The sequence below is a fragment of the Delphinapterus leucas genome, chromosome 10 (genome assembly GCF_059928025.1).
Source record: "Delphinapterus leucas isolate spDelLeu-1000000601 "Yukka" chromosome 10, BTC_Dleu_Yukka2, whole genome shotgun sequence".
NCBI classification, from domain to species: domain Eukaryota; kingdom Metazoa; phylum Chordata; class Mammalia; order Artiodactyla; family Monodontidae; genus Delphinapterus; species Delphinapterus leucas.
The window spans coordinates 87,242,775-87,259,200 of record NC_143138.1 but is presented as its reverse complement, the minus strand read 5'-3'; the positions used below and the strand labels follow the sequence as shown (position 1 = coordinate 87,259,200).

The window sequence follows — 16,426 nt, the reverse complement described above, 5'->3', positions numbered from 1 at the left end:
AACTACCTAAGTATTCCATCTATCCTAAAGAAAATATTCCATGAGCATTCGACAACTATCTGTATAAACAGCAACAAGTTTGATCTATGATCAACATAAGAATATCTAATAAATATTAAAACTATTAAACTATAGATTAAAATGCAGATCTCTCATAGAGTTGAGTGATGGCATTTTGGTACATTCACCATTATTGTACTTTATTTAATAAAGAAATACATTTGCCCTTGCCAAAATAGCAACTGCAAGTTTACAAATAAAACCACAGACCTCAAAGTCATGACGCTAAATCTTCAACTTATATTTAACAAAAGCAAATCAGTTTACAAATGGTCCATGGCACAATTAAAATAAAAAATATCAAAAGGTCACAGAATCTTAAAGAATAGGTTTATTGACAATAATTTCATAAATATTCTAAAGAAAATTTCAAAATTTCTAAACTTAAAATGTTTAAAATCTGCTCTTATTGGCAAAATATCCCTCAAGAAAATAAAGAATAGGTCACTACAAATGAATGTCACATTTAAAATTTGCTTCATTAACATTTTTGCAAAAATTTTTAAAAAAATTTACAACGTGTGATTTTTTCCTCCCCTCTTGGATAACAGTAAATAAATCAATACTCAGTTTTTATTTCAACTATGAGACATATTCACAAATATATCATCTAGCTGCTGTAAACCTGACAGTCAAGTCAGTCAGTAGTATAATATCCTACAGACATAAACGGAGCCAACTCATTTTGGTATTTTTAGTCATAGCAACTGAAGTAGGCAAAATGCAAAACTTGTGGTTGCCGCCCAAATCACCCCAGAGCATATGATACAGTGTCAGAAAATGTTTGCATCAGTTTTATAAGTTCATCTGTGTACTTCAGGTATCTGAAATTAAAAAAAGGGATTCTTATATATTTTGATAAAAATGTACTCAAATATTTCATAACATTAATATTTATTGCTTTATATGAATACTGTATTGAAAGCCCAAGCATTCAGTTTACACACAGAAATTATACAATTATATACCGCTTCACAAAGGCAGTGAACACATTACATTCTACAAAATCTACTTTACAGAAATTTAAAAATTCTAAATATCAAAAGGTACAGCTGAAGAAACAGGTATAAATTTGGCAGCCAGTAATTTAGACAGGGAAATTGCAGCTTGCATGACTTTAAGTTATGTGAATTTGAAAATATTGAGTTTAGAGTAACCATTGTGCTTTGTGTTGATCTGAAAAATATAACACTGGCTGTCGAAGAAGCATGTTCAAAAATATTTAATTCACTTCAAAATGTCATACAAATTACGGTGGTTTTTATGTACCCCTAAAGCTTCAGTCATTTAGCTCTGGTACATTACTAAAGTAATATATTAATTCTTCCAGTACAGTGGTGTTTCATACCATTGACATCTGTATACTCTAGAATAATTTAGAAAGAAATGTGTAGTATTCACACTGTTCAGAAAAGCAAGCAAAAGGTAAAGAAACCTGCCTGGTTCTTCTGAGATGGTTTCATGTCAGCTTTATAAGCATTCATTCTACAAAACAGTAAGCTAATGTTTGAACACAATTTCCAAGATAAAGCACAATTTCTCATAAATAATGAAGTCTTTTTCTCAGGCACCTCAGAAGTATACAAAAGAATTTTAGTTTGAACAGATCTCTTGGAATGTGTTTAACCTGGTATTTCAACAGACTTAAGATTTCCAGGGTTCCACAAGGGCCAGATTTTATTTGAATTACTCAGAAGAGAAAGAAACTGTCTTCTGAAAGAGGTGAACTCAATCATTACCAATAGAAAAAGTATCCACTGTATTCATCTCTTATAGAAAAAGAAAAATATAACATTTCCCCCCTTAGAATAATATATATATATATATATGTATATATGACTTAAAGTTCCATAGTACATAGTCAAACAATAAAATCTGGAAACCAACATGAAACCCTACAATTCATGTTAAAATGTTGAAACTATGACCAAAATATGAAAACTGCTAGAGCTGTCAGAAAGAGACAAGACAAAAAGCTTTCCTGCATATGTATAAACTAAATGTGATAATCTCCAAAAGTTTTCAAAATTATAATTATTATCTTCCAGTTTAAAATTTTTAACTCTAAATTTAAAAAAAAAACAATCTATACACAAACCACTGATCTGACCAGAGCAAAAGAAGTCAGCGGTAAGCAGGACCCCGAGGAGCTGGTACTCACAGTTCTTACATGTGCGACTCTTTCAGGATTGATCCCATACAGTACTTTATTTTACAACCTGCTTCTCTTGTAAAACTAAAGGTCCATTTTATTACATAAAAGTTTTATACAGTGTGAAACCAGAACTGTATGGAAAATACTGCATCTAAATATTTCTAAATAGTTAGTCTTGTTCCATTGGTTCATCTGTGACTTCTGTGGCTTCCATGGAAGATTCTGAGAGAATCTCTCCAGTTTTACTGGAATTGGATCCTATTAATTCTTCCGTTTCATGGCAACTGGAACTACTTACAGGGCCGGTATTTTCACTACCTTCAGAATGTAAACCTCTCTCAACTTGAGTCAGATCAGATTCCTCCATTTGATTATTTTCCTCAGAAGTCTCTTCATTCACAGTTAAGGCATCATCAGATTCTTTTTCTTGATTTTTTCTTTCTGGGATCATTTCTCTTGATGTCATAAAAGACTCTAAAAATAAGCAAATGTTGTTGTAGTTAAATTTCATTTTCAAAATACCTCCACAGTTAAGTTTCATGAATTCTGATACTCTACAGTTCAAATCATATCCCTGAAACTCAGCAGCAACTACAGAACACATAAAGGTGGGAGAAAAGCCCAACATCAGCATTATAAGGAGTTCCATTATGTGAAATTCTTTCACGCAAAAATGAAGTACAAGAATTTGAGGATCTCCTTACTCCACCCTTTTACAGATGGTCTCTAAATACCTTCTTCCTCTTCATCCTCTTCTTCATCCTCTTCTGTACAGTGCTGCCTGGTACAACTAATTTCTTTGTCGTTATTCTGAGATGAAGATGGAGCTTCTGTTTCTTCTACCATAACTGAAGAAATTTCACTGGAAGATGTTTGACTGGCCATCTCTCTGACGTCACTTTCTTTGTCAAACCTGAGTCTTTTTACCTCATGCCCCTCAGCTTCCACAGTATCTTCATCTGGGTGTTTATTTTTTATAGGGCTCACTGAGGAACCTTCTGATTCAGATGTCGAAGAGTCACTGTAAATATTGTTTTAAAGTGTCATTAGTAAGACTGTTTCTTCATCGTTTACATTCTCATTTTTAAGGTCTAATAATGTTTAACTGTATTTCAGTGTCAAAGTTAAATGATAACATCTGGGCAAAGAAAAACACAAGAGAATAATTTCGAGGACACCTGAACTGTTTAATAAATATTTCCCACTAGCAACTTGTCAATAAGTTACATGACCTTTCTGTTCAATTCTCCAGTAAGTTAAATGTCCTCCTATAATAAAACTACGAGTCTTCCACAGGGACATACTCTTTTCTTTTCCTTAAGTAATTTATTGTGAAATATTTTTAAACTCACAGAAAAAGAACTATCATATCCCCCTAAAGCAGATCCCCTTAATTAGCAACTCACTGCATTTGCTCCATCACCCTGTCTCCATCTCTGTTTATTCTTATTGTCATTAGTAATTTTCTGAACCATCTGAGAGTAAGCTGTAGATAAGATGCTCATTATTCCTGAGTAAGTCAGAACAAAGACACCTTTCTGCGTCATCACCAATTTAAGAAATCAGTTCTGATAAGACCCTTCTGTCCAGGCAGGCCAATACTCTTTAATTCCTCTCACTCATTCAGTCTTCCTTCCCTTAATGTGATGTAGAAAATTTGAGATGGGGTATAAATAAAAAGGTTTCCTTTTATGATCTACAATGAGAAATGATTCACAAAATTTCAACTCATTTATAAATATCTTCTCTTTTCAAGTAACTTTCAAAAAGAAGAAAAAATGTATCATGACCACTTTCTTAACTCCCTATTATAAATAAAATCTCCCCAAATTAGCAGTTTAAGTCTTTTCTCTGCCCCCATCGTCAGCATGTGATAATGCTGCAAAAAGCTGCAGCCCCTTGTAACTGCATTAAAACCTTTTCTACCCCTCAAAACAACAGTAAATTCTAAATAATAAATAATGAGGGCTGAAAAACCATCAATAAATGTTAACTCTTTTGGAAAACACTTTTTCTTTTAAATATAAATCACATACAAACCTGTGATTTTTATCCTCATTTTGCTTTAAGTTTGACTCTTTGCTGTCTGTGCTCTCAGGTAAGCCATTTGTTGTCATGGGGACTGACAAAGAAACCTTTGGTCGATTAAGTGGCCTGGGTGTTCCAGGTCCATTTATATTAGACCTATAGTAAAATAAATGAACATCATTTTCCCATTTTTGTAAAAAGTCATCCCTCCCAAGGTTTGTTTATATGAACATATCACAGAAACATTTTCTTTAATTTTGGCTTTCAGAACCATGGGTTACCAAATTAACTAATTCTGTTTGGTATAGCCTAACCTGCCGTAAAATTCCCAATTCTTATTAAGTATATTGAATTTCCTACCCGAAATTAAGAAACTGCAACTCTTTGAATAATAAAAATCAATAATCTGACCTTTCAGTGTAACTTGGTGAATTTCCAGGAAACATAACACCATTCATTCGATTTAAACTATTGGAACTGTTCTTCCTACAAGAAAAGAAAAAAACACTTTTATGGATAGTTTAATTCTTTAATTTTGATGAGAATCACGGGTCTAAAAGATCTTTTGTAAGATCTCACTGTCACAGAACCAAATGAAAGACTTCTAAGAAAAACAGCTATGGGATTATCTTAGTATGTTATTTAACAATATACAGGTATATTCTTCAAGAGTTCTAACAAATTCACTGTTACTGGTCTGTATGAAATCAGATATTTTAACCATTAAACCAGTGTTTCTCAACAGGGGGCAACATCTTCCAACAATCCCCCTTCCCTCACTCTGCATCCCCACCCAGGGGACATTTAGCAACGTCTGAAGAAATTTTTCATGGGAAGTGGTGGACACTGCTGGCATTCAGTGGAAGCCATGGGCAGTGCTAAATCTCCTGCAATCCCAGGACATCCACTCATAATAAAATACCAGTGGTGCCAAGGAGTGTGCCCTAAAATGCAACCTTAATTTACTATATAAATCTTAGCAACTGGAAATAATTTTCCATCATAAAGAGCAATGTCATCAAGTAGCTATTACAAACCTAAGAATTATTTCCTAGAAATGGCCTGCCTCGGATGGGATCCCAGGGTCCAGACAGTACATAAATCCAACAGTGTTAAGACTGCAGTAAATCATGAATCTCTTTAATACAACTCTTTTCACTGGAAAAACATATAGGTAATGTTACTGGTAATATTCTACTTTGAGTACTGGATGGTAGTTTCATAAGCATTTACAAATGTTATCATGCTTAATTACATATAAAATAAATGCAACCTATTTTTAAGACTAATACATTAGAAATGATTTAATAGTTAGAATATACTAGAAAAAGAAAAATCTCTATACTTACTCTGAAGAAGGATAAACACAGCTAACCACCATCACATTCTGCAATAACAAAATTGGTGATTAATACGAGGAAAAGTACCACAAAATAAAGTTTAATTATTTGTTTTTAATTTCTCAGAATCTCCCCCGGTATTGTTTCCATTTTATTACATTTTTACTAATAAAAGAAATGGCTAAAAATAAAAATCTCTAGGGGCTTCCGTGGTGGCGCAGCGGTTGAGAGTCCGCCTGCCGATGCAGGGGACACGGGTTCGTGCCCCAGTCCAGGAAAATCCCACATGCCGCGGAACGGCTGGGCCCGTGAGCCATGGCCGCTGAGCCTGTGCTCCGCAACAGGAGAGACCACAACAGTGAGAGGCCCACGTACCACAAAAAAAAAAAAAAAGAAAAAGATAAAGAAAAATCTCTAATCAAGCAACGAAAACTAAAACAATAGCAAAAGCCCCAAATCTAATATCCCACTAAACTATTTTTTTGCCAGCCTCATTTTTTTTTACTCTACTCTAGTTACTTTAGAGCCCTGACATTATGTATTACAGATAATAGAACAGAACCACCGTCTCTTATTTGAGATAGAATCTCACCAAGATATTTAGAGTTTGAAGTATTTAGGCCTACTATAACGAACTTCCTTTTAAAGCAGTACCCAATCAAAAGCTTGATGTGTAGCACGATATACCTCAAGGAAAGAGACTCAAACCTTTTTTATAATATAATCTTTCCGGTAACAATAACTTTATTAATAGTCAATATTCATTGCAAGTTTGCTGAGCCAAAGTAAGTGCTTTTACATTTAATCCTCCTCACAGCCTCATTATGATCCACACTATACAGATGAGGAAACTGAGACTTAGGTTATGTACCTGGTCCATGGTCACACAACTATGATTACTGTGACACTGCCTCGTTATCCAAAGATTGCCCAAGTGGAATTACTGAAAGTCTCTGAACTGAAAATAAGTACTGAAGAACCATCTCAGTTTCCTGCCCTTCAGGAATCTTACTAAATTGAAGGTATAGAAGCTCAACAAAACACATTAATCCAGTAAGGCCCTAAGATCTATTATAAATCACTAGGTAATGATTTTGGATTCCTGCTCCAAGGGTAAAATAAATTGAACTTCAATTAGAACCTTAAAATAACACTAGACTATGTTTTAGGATCTATCACTAAAACCAATGGTTTTAACAAAACCACTGGTCCACAATCTTGGTTCCCATGGGGCTCCTTCTTTCATTCTTCACTCCAGACAAGTCTATGTGTCTTGCTTTTCATTCTCTCAGACTGTTTCCTTTGTCCAGAATGCCCTGCTCCGTTAACATCCCCTCACCCACAAAAAACCTAATGCTTCTCTCATTCTTAAACATGATATATATCCTTCTCAATATCTAACTTAAATGCTTTGTATCAGCGATTTTCCAAGTTGTGTACCTCTGAACTCTAGAACTAAAGAAATAAATTCTGTAGATAAACAAGTTTGCAAAACGCTCTATTATTAAAATATCAATTACAGAACTTCTCGGAGCTATTAATATGTTAAGGTATACTAAGAATTTCCACGAGACAATAATAAACTGCTTTTCCCAAGCTTAACTGACCTCAAGAATTCCTCCGCCTCCCTCCTATTAAATCTTCCTCTGAAACTTAGGACATAATTTGTTAAACAAATTGGGAAAAACTTCAGATAGACTGAGAAACCTATTTCAAGAAAAGGTGCCTGAAACAGGGCCTACTCAAAGTTCTTTTCTGAAATCTATTATGCTACAGTTTAATATAATGCCAATAATAAAATAAATACCTTTTCTACTCCTCTGAGAAATTTGTCTGTTCCTGTATAGTTTCTCCTTGGATCTGTGAGCAATTCACATAGTCGCTGAATAGTAAAAGGTATACTGCAAAAGAATATAATTTTACAGTTTGGGGTCATTAATTATCAAGAAAATTAGGAACATTATTACTCTTGCTATTTCAAGCTTTATCTAGTCACCCCTGTGTTAAGCTACAAAAGAAAATGCTACAAATGAATGGATGAGTCACTTAAAAACAGGCAGGGCAATAAGCACACCTGTCCTCTTATTTAAAAAGAAAACAATGTTCCCTCCCTTGCCTTAAAAAGCAATAAAGAACATTCAAAATTAACGGAAAGCTTCAAAACTGAGAAAAAATTTTAACATTCTTAATTCTGACAATTCAATTTTAAGTTTACAAGAGAGGCAACACAAATAATAATCAAGTCAGAGTTTATTTAAATACAGAAACTTTCTCAAGTATTCTTTTGCACACAAAGATTTTTTTAGTGTTCAAATAAAACTACGTTTTGTTATCAGACAGAATAAGACAAGTGATTCCAATGAAAAAGTATCATAAACATAGTTATGCTCCCATAATTAAAATTTTATGTACAACCTACATGTTTCATCAAACTTAAAATACATAAAAATACACTCAATATTTTGGTAGGTACCTTACTGTTTGACAAATACTTCAACCACAATCAAATTTTCACTTGACCACAGAAAATACAAAACTGAAACATAAATTGGACCTAAAATCATATTATAAACAGCAGTGTTTATCTCACACACTATTAGCATTCCTGAGAGTTACAATATGAACAGCAAACATGTGAGCAGAGAGATGACAAATGCAGCTAAAAAGTGTAAACGTAAACTTTACACTTCAGTTATTTGCCACACAAATCTATTTATTCTCCTTATAAAGACAATTACAAAGCCTCAGATTAACAGTTATTACCCACAAAGTTATTTCTTGTTGACAGGCAGATCAACACAAAATTCCCTCCCCCCCACAAAGTAAGGCCACTAGTGATTAATACCGCAGGACTCAAAAACCCAGTCTAACTTCAAATCCCATGTTGTCCCTTCCACTACACTGCACATACGTAAAATCGGAAATGTTTTATTTTCTAGTTGGACAAACAATGTTTAGTTCTCGTACTCTTAGCATAAACACTATTCTTATGTTCTTTTAAAAATTCAAAAAAATTTCAATATACGACCTATGACAAATTTTGAAAAGGCTTAAAATAAATATTATTCATATGAAAACAAGTAGTTTAGTTATGCAAGAGACCAAGTATCAATCTTCTCTCAAGTCATGTATCAAAGCCTAAAAGTCAGAAAACTATCATTCTGCCAAAAGATTGGGCACTAAGAGGCGAAACATTTGTCTCATTATCACAAATGTTCAGAGGCAGACAGAAATACAGGACAACTTCTGATATTCATCAAGACTGCTATAGGAAAGTTCTTTGGTTTCTGAGAAAAAGGAATGTTTTTTTCTTCTTAAAATTCATAGTAGAGTACACTGTCAAAACTAATTATCTTTGTTTTTCCAAACTGTCTTTCTTCATATTTGACTAAAAGCTTCTTAAGGGCAGGATATCTTCACATACAAGATAGTCAATATATAATTTATATACATATATACCTGAAATGCAGTACCATCATGGATTTCAGAATATTACTGGTATACCTGTACCTTAGCCCCTCTTTGAGTTCACTACCTTCCAAATCCTAAACACACACACACTTCCAAATGCTATTCCCTCATTAATGACGTCAGAGTGATACTAAATAGGAGTTTTTACACAGTTTTCAAAAACTAGCAAAATAGCACCCAGTGTTAAGAACATTCGAATACTATTTAACCAGCAAATACTTAAACAGACATTGTCTAGTTAGGTCTATTCCTCCAACTAAATTTCTTTCACACACTGATACTAGTACTTTCTTTTAAAATTAACTTTAAAAGATGAGCATCTTCCAACTTCCTGCTTAACAATGTTTTTACACTAAATGTTTTGGCTAATTTTCTCTAGGAAGGTAGGTAAAATGTTAGTCAATTATTAACACTGTATGCGTGGGTGAATATTAATACTGCTTTATGAGGAAAAATGTATTATGTTTGCATAACGATGTCAGCCTATGACAAAATGAGTTTACACTCTTAGACACTTTCAGAAGCTTTTGAAGTCATTTTACCAAGTGTCCAATAGATGGCACTAAAATGTTATACAACTCTCCCTCAAGTGAACAGGCTTAAAATACAAACATTTCTTGTAAATCCAAGTATCCACTGGAAACAGTATTATAATTCTGACAACTGCACTGAAGGTCTCTTCATAAAGTTTGTACTTTTTAACCTTTTAAGTAAACATGAGAGCCAACTATGAAGCAGAAATATTAATATTTACTCAATAGCGGACCCAATAAGACACGTAATGTAAACAATTACAATTAAAAACAACCCAATTACAACAAGAAATGCTAATAAAATTGTGTATACAGTGCTACGGAGACAGAATAAACTGCCAGGGAATCGAGGATAAACATGGGGACACTTAATTTAAGGTGGGTCTTTAAAAGGAGGTATAAGAATAAACCAGATAAATCCCAAACCTGGTACAACTATATGAAAGTTCTGCTTTCTGTTACTCTTCCATTACACATAAGCACACAAGATAGTTTATTCTAACTCTGGAAAATATTAACGCGTTACCCAATAAATATCACTAGCTAAATTAAGATACATGCTAAGAAGAAAAAAACTGCAAAAATGCATGCTGCTAACTCTCAATGAAAAGCATGAAGCAGAACCCCGAAAACGGGAGAACGGGGGAGGATGTTCATTAGCAAAGATGTACTGTAAAGTAATTTAGTAGAAAAATATTTTGGGTTATTTAAAATAAAATGCAGTCAGTTTACTCTGCAAGATGTCACCAATATATTACCTTATTTACCCACATCATAAGATGAAAACTAAGATTATATAAGGAACTGAAAGAAAAAAACTTTTGAAAAGGATATGGGGCTTCCCTGGTGGCGTAGTGGTTGAGAGTCCGCCAGCCAATGAAGGGGACACAGGTTCGTGCCCCGGTCTGGGAAGATCCCACATGCCGCAGAGCGGCTGGACCCGTGAGCCATGGCCGCTGAGCCTGCGTGTCCGGAGCCTGTGCTCCGCAACAGGAGAGGCCCGCGTACCACAAAAAAAAAAAAAAAAAAAAAAAAGGATATGACTAGCTTGCATTTTATTAAGCAAACCAAAACTATGACTACAATATATAGTAAAACTTAAAAAAAAACATTAAGTTGTTTCAAATTGTATTACTCAGAAATGGTACAAAACACTATCAACCAGTCCACTTTTAATGCACAAATTACGTATAAGGCAGTGTGGCTTAAAAAAAAAACAACCAGCTAGCCCACTGGGACACCTTGCCCTAGTCCAATTTACCTCTTTAAAGCCTTCATGTCCTTTCCTGGGAAACAGAGATTCTGAAAGTGCACTTCTCATGTGATTATCATGAGCACTGAATACGACATCATGCATATAAATCACTTAGGGCCTGAAATATTTTAAAGTGTTCAATAAATCTTAGTTCCTATCATCATCCTGATCCCATCTGACCTTGAATGTAGATTTTGAGAAGACACAAACCCTCCAAAGACCAACTACAGTGAAACAAAGCAAAAAATGTTTTTTAAAATATTCTTTTTAGGACTTCCCTGGTGGCGCAGTGGTTAAGAGACCGCCTGCCAATGCAGGGGACACGGATTCAAGCTCTGGTCCAGGAAGATCCCACATGCCGCAGAGCAACTAAGCCCGTGTGCCACAACTACTGAGCCCTCGCGCCACAACTACTGAAGCCCGTGTGCCTAGAGCCCGTGCTCTGCAACAAGAGAAGCCACCGCAATGAGAAGCTCGCACACCACAACAAAGAGTAGCCCCCGCTCACCACAACTAGAGAAAGCCCGCGTGCAGCAACGAGGACCCAATGCAGCCAAAATTAAATAAATAAATATTTTTTTAAAAAAATTCTTTTTAATTCCAAAGAAAGTAACTAACCCTGATGAAATAGGATCACACATTTTACATTAATTAATATACCTGAATTTGACTGTAATCTGTCCCCATCTACTGACTTTAAAAAAAAAAAAGACCAAGTCTTGTATATCTAAAACCTATGGGGATTCAAATACCAAGAAAGCTGCTGAACATCAGAGAAAGACATCTAAGCTCAAATTAGAAATTTTAAACACTAACACTAAGCCCTAAAGACAGAATTTCCTATCCTGTACTTTAACTTGAGAAAGACTCTAAGTAACTAAAATTTATGTTTTGTTTTTAATTTATCTTAGTCTGTTTAAAGGTTTGATCATCAAGATGTGCCAATATTCTGGATATATACCAAGGTATTAAGAAGGCATCCAAAAAGAAGAAATGCACATTTCAGTCAGAGTCTAAGATTTTAAAAATCAGATAACCTATATCTTGCCTCTATGTCATTATATAAGCAACGTTCCTCATAAAAGAAGATAAAGGAGTATAAAACACAGAGGCCATTAAAGTAAAAGGCTAAGGAGATAACCACAAAACCAGACATCCTATTTAAAAACTGCTTAAAACAACCAATCACTTCTGTTTTATGTTTTATGCACATCTTTATTTTCTATTAATGACCACATTTGTACTGTGTCTTAGTTAATAGAATTACTCGTTTGACCTCAACTATTTAAGTAGAAATTAACTTATATATCTCTTAGATATCAAAGGTTAAATGGGTTAAGTTTTGTTTACTCTAAAGTCCTACAGAAGTCAGAAATCACCACTGGAATCTTGTGATATTATCTGACCTGAAACAATATGCTCTTTCTGGATCAGGATTTATTTAACATCTGTATAAATATACACAACATAAATATTCATATGCATATATTTTACAACTGAAATCAAATGTTAGTAATTGAGATTTATTGAAAACAGCACTGTAAAATGGCAAGTATAGAAAATTAAGAAAATGAAGAATTAGCCTCTTACAATAATGGTAAATAACCGTAAACTAGTATCTATACCATTCCCCATTCCAAAACAAATCTATAGCAATTGTCAACACTTTTAATCAAGTTAACCATATTCTACAGGGCCTGAATTACTTTACTTGCCTCAAATAAAAATGTTAAGAAAAATTAATTAGGTTTCTGCTATTTCCTCTCTTTTTTTTAATACAGCAGGTTTATTTCCTCTCTTTCAATTATAAAATTTTATTAGAGAGAGCATCACATCAAACCCTATTACCACCAGACAAGGCAAGGCGGGAAGGAGAATAAGGAGGGAAGGTTACTAAATAATTCCGATTCTCAACTAGTTATGCTAAGAAAGGGAGTAAAGAAAAAGAAATAAACAAATTTCAGCTAAAGGATTCAATACGCTCAACAAATACTGGCACAAATAACTAATAAAAAATGCAATAACTCTATTTTTCTCAACAGAGCAGAAATTCCAGCAAGCAATAAAATAGGTAAAAGGAGTAAAAGAACAAAGTAACAAAAGGCTGGAACCCATTCTTTCATCCCTGAATAATCTGAGCTAACTGTAAAGCAAACAATACAAAATCAAAAAAGGAGTAAATGTTTTATATCTACAATCTAGATTTTAAAGTATTAAAAACCTTGTATATGAACCTTTAAGAAAAAAAGTATGAAGAGGCAAACTCTCAGGTGCAGAAACTTACAAGATATCTCCGTTTGTGTGCACATGCATATAAAACAATCACGTGAAAGTTTTCAGGACTAAGCAAAATCTAGTTAATTACGTACATTAAAATAACTTTAGAAGACCCACACGTAGAGAATGGACTTGAGGACACGGGGAGGGCGAAGGATAAGCTGGGACTAAGTGAGAGAGTGGCATGGACACATATACACTACCAAATGTAAAACAGATAGCTAATGTGAAGCAGCCACATAGCACAGGGAGATCAGCTCAGTGCTTTGTGACCACCTAGAGGGGTGGGATAGGGAGGGTGGGAGGGAGACACAAGAGGGAGGAGATATGGGGATATATGTATATGTATAGCTGATTTACTTTGTTATAAAGCAGAAACTAACACACCACTGTAAAGCAACTGTACTTCAATAAAGATGTTAAAAAAATTTTTAATAAAATAACTTTAGAGAAGAAATTCTATAGTCAGACTATAATCATGCCAAAAGATATGCATTGGACGCCTTAGAGATGATGTAACAAAGATTTTTAGGTATCAAGTACTTGTGCAGTGTGCCTAGAACCCCTCATAAATACATAGCCACGCTGTTTTAGTCAGCTACCCATAGTAAGTGAAACTTGCTGCTTATTTTAGAGAGGTCTTAGCTCTAACAGACTGTCAAAGGTGGAGGAAGACTTAAGTAATTAATTTACATTCATTATTCTTCCATTTCAATAATTAGGATTTAAAATAATCTTTTTAAAACTACTAGGAACGTAAGTTATTCTCTCTACCTCTCGAAATCTCTCTTTGGGTACCATTAAAGGAATGAACTACTAGCTACAAGCAATTTCTAAATTATATTCACGGCATCTAAGATAGGAAGAGGATTTTCATAAATGGCCTCAGTTTGAGTAAGCCTACATATACTCTTGTTAATTATAAACCCACATAGAGGGCATAAAATGGCAACTGTCGGGCTTCCCTGGTGGTGCAGTGGTTGAGAGTCCCCCTGCTGATGCAGGGGACACGGGTTCATGCCGCAGTCCAGGAGGATCCCACATGCCGCGGAGCGGCTGGGCCCGTGAGCCATGGCCACTGAGCCTGCGCGTCAGGAGCCTGTGCTCCGCAACAGGAGAGGCCACAACAGTGAGAGGCCCGCATACCGCAACAACAACAAAAAAGGCAACTGTCTTTTAACCAACCATTCATTGAAGTTTCTAATTTCGTTAATTTTTAATTTTTGGTGTTTCTCACCTAAGAAACTGTAACTTCAGTTCTGGAGAGTAGCTATAATCCATCTTCCCCTATAAAATTTTAAAGTTCAAAAGTAATTTTAAAAGGACAAGAAAATATGACTAAAAATTTTTTTAAGAACTTTAAGCATTCAACTATGTAATTCTATCTACCCTGCCCCATTAAACAAAATAGAGATACAGAAACATGCTTTTATTCCTTTCACTCACTCATTCAATACCTGTTTGTTTGAAAACCTACTATGCTCAGGCATTCACTGTGCTAGGCCTTATATGGAAAAGATAGTCCTCCCTGGTGTCCAGAATCTTACAGTTCAGGAAGTCAAGCAAACAAGTGAATGGACAATTTCCACTTCAAAGAGGGAAAATTTATATACTGACAATACTAATTTTAGAAAACAGTTAATCTTTTCGTGCCAATATATATATTTTAAGATATATGCACCATGCGGCACATGGGATCTTAGTTCCCTGACCAGGGATTGAACCTGTGCACCCTGCAGTGGGAGCATGGAGTCTTAACCACTGGACCGCCAGGGAAGTCCCCATGCCAAAATATATTGAAGCATTTAACACAGAGCTTTCACTAATTAAAAGCAAAAAAACAAAAACAACAAAATGAAGTTACCAATAAGAAAATCACCAAAAGATTAAAAAAACCAAAAAAAAACAGATATGAAACCACAATTCATAAAAGAGTCATTAAGGACATGGATGTTCAATTTCACTTGCAATCAGAGACACAAATTCACGTACATACCCACAAAAATACTGAAGAAATAAACTAGCTGCATTTATATAAACACAGAAGCATAAATGAAAACATTTTGTGAGGTGAATTTGGCAATATTAACAAAAATTTTAAGTGTGCATACACCATGACCTAGCAACTCCTTTTCTACAAATTAAAATAAAAACAATAAATCTATACATATATTGAACATATGACATTCATCAACACAAAAACATATTTACAAGGAGGCTCACTACAAGCACTACTTGTAACAGCCAAAAAAATAAATGCCCATCACCAGTGGGAACAGAGAAAATGAACTATATAATCTGTTCATATAACAGAAAACAATGCTGCTATTTCAAATAAACAGACAAATAGAAGACACAGCTGTAAATGTACTGATATAAAGAAGATTTCAAAGCTCTTCTAAAAGTAAAATAAAACTAGCATATAACATGTTCCTATTTTCTTTATATATTCCTAGGGCGACTGGGGATCTTTTTAAAACTATGAACATACTTATGTCATTTTTATAATTTAAAAGATGATCTATTACAAATAGCAGAAGAGGTATACCGGCAAGGACATACTCTCAAACTAGCTAAAAAAGAACAAAATGCTACTTCTACCCACCACTCTTAGCAAAAAATGTTTTAAAAGCAACAGCTTGTCTATGTCTATTCAAACACAAAAGTAAAATTGAAAAATATTACAGACATGTTTTTATGTACCATGTACCAATATAGTATGATACAGACAAAAATGGCTGAAATGAAAAACATGTATCACTGATCAACACTTGAACTCTGAACTTCCCTGGTGGTCCAGTGGTTAAGACTCCACACTTCCACTGCAGGGGGCACAGGTTCAATCCCTAGTCAGGGAAGTTCCACATGCCACATGGTGTGGCCAAAAAATAAAATTAAAAAAAAAAAAAAAAGACTTGGATGCTGCCTGATTAAGAAAAATAATTCGTAAACCGCCTTTCTGAAAAATCAGAGAAAAAAACATAAATTCAAAGTATTTATGGTTCAAAGATGAAAAATATTTTAAAAGTAATTATATTTATGTATGCTTAGGCATTTAATGACTGTTCAAGTCATTTTCCGAGGTAGGTCGACTACCTATTTAGCAAATTAAGACATTACAAATATTTAGATTAATTTAATACCTACATATATGTATTTCATCCAATTTAATTTGAAAGAATTGAAAATGGTATTACTAAATTCAGAATCACAAGTAGCTTCACATTCACAAAGCAGTGGTATAACTTAACCATAACTCGTAAATTTAAATGAGAGCCATAACTTATTGAAGTAAAAGATGAGTTAC

General features: G+C 34.3%; 1 protein-coding gene across 5 annotated transcripts in view; it reads right to left on the bottom strand.

The window, feature by feature from the left end:
* Nucleotides 1-280: 280 nt before the first annotated feature.
* The window catches only part of PPP4R2 (protein phosphatase 4 regulatory subunit 2), a 53,990-nt gene continuing 37,844 nt past the window's right edge, over nucleotides 281-16,426 (bottom strand). For 3 of the 5 annotated variants that reach the window (XM_089919553.1, XM_022572545.2, XM_089919552.1), the window contains 6 exons: nucleotides 7,391-7,484; nucleotides 5,593-5,630; nucleotides 4,655-4,729; nucleotides 4,256-4,399; nucleotides 2,950-3,236; nucleotides 281-2,689 (listed from right to left, as the gene is read on the bottom strand). In XM_089919553.1, the coding sequence (XP_089775679.1) occupies nucleotides 2,385-2,689; nucleotides 2,950-3,236; nucleotides 4,256-4,399; nucleotides 4,655-4,729; nucleotides 5,593-5,630; nucleotides 7,391-7,484 (943 nt within the window). In that variant the 3' untranslated portion in view covers nucleotides 281-2,384. The remainder of the gene's footprint in view (nucleotides 2,690-2,949; nucleotides 3,237-4,255; nucleotides 4,400-4,654; nucleotides 4,730-5,592; nucleotides 5,631-7,390; nucleotides 7,485-16,426) is intronic. The other 2 variants (XM_089919554.1, XM_089919555.1) reach the window with 2 other exon arrangements.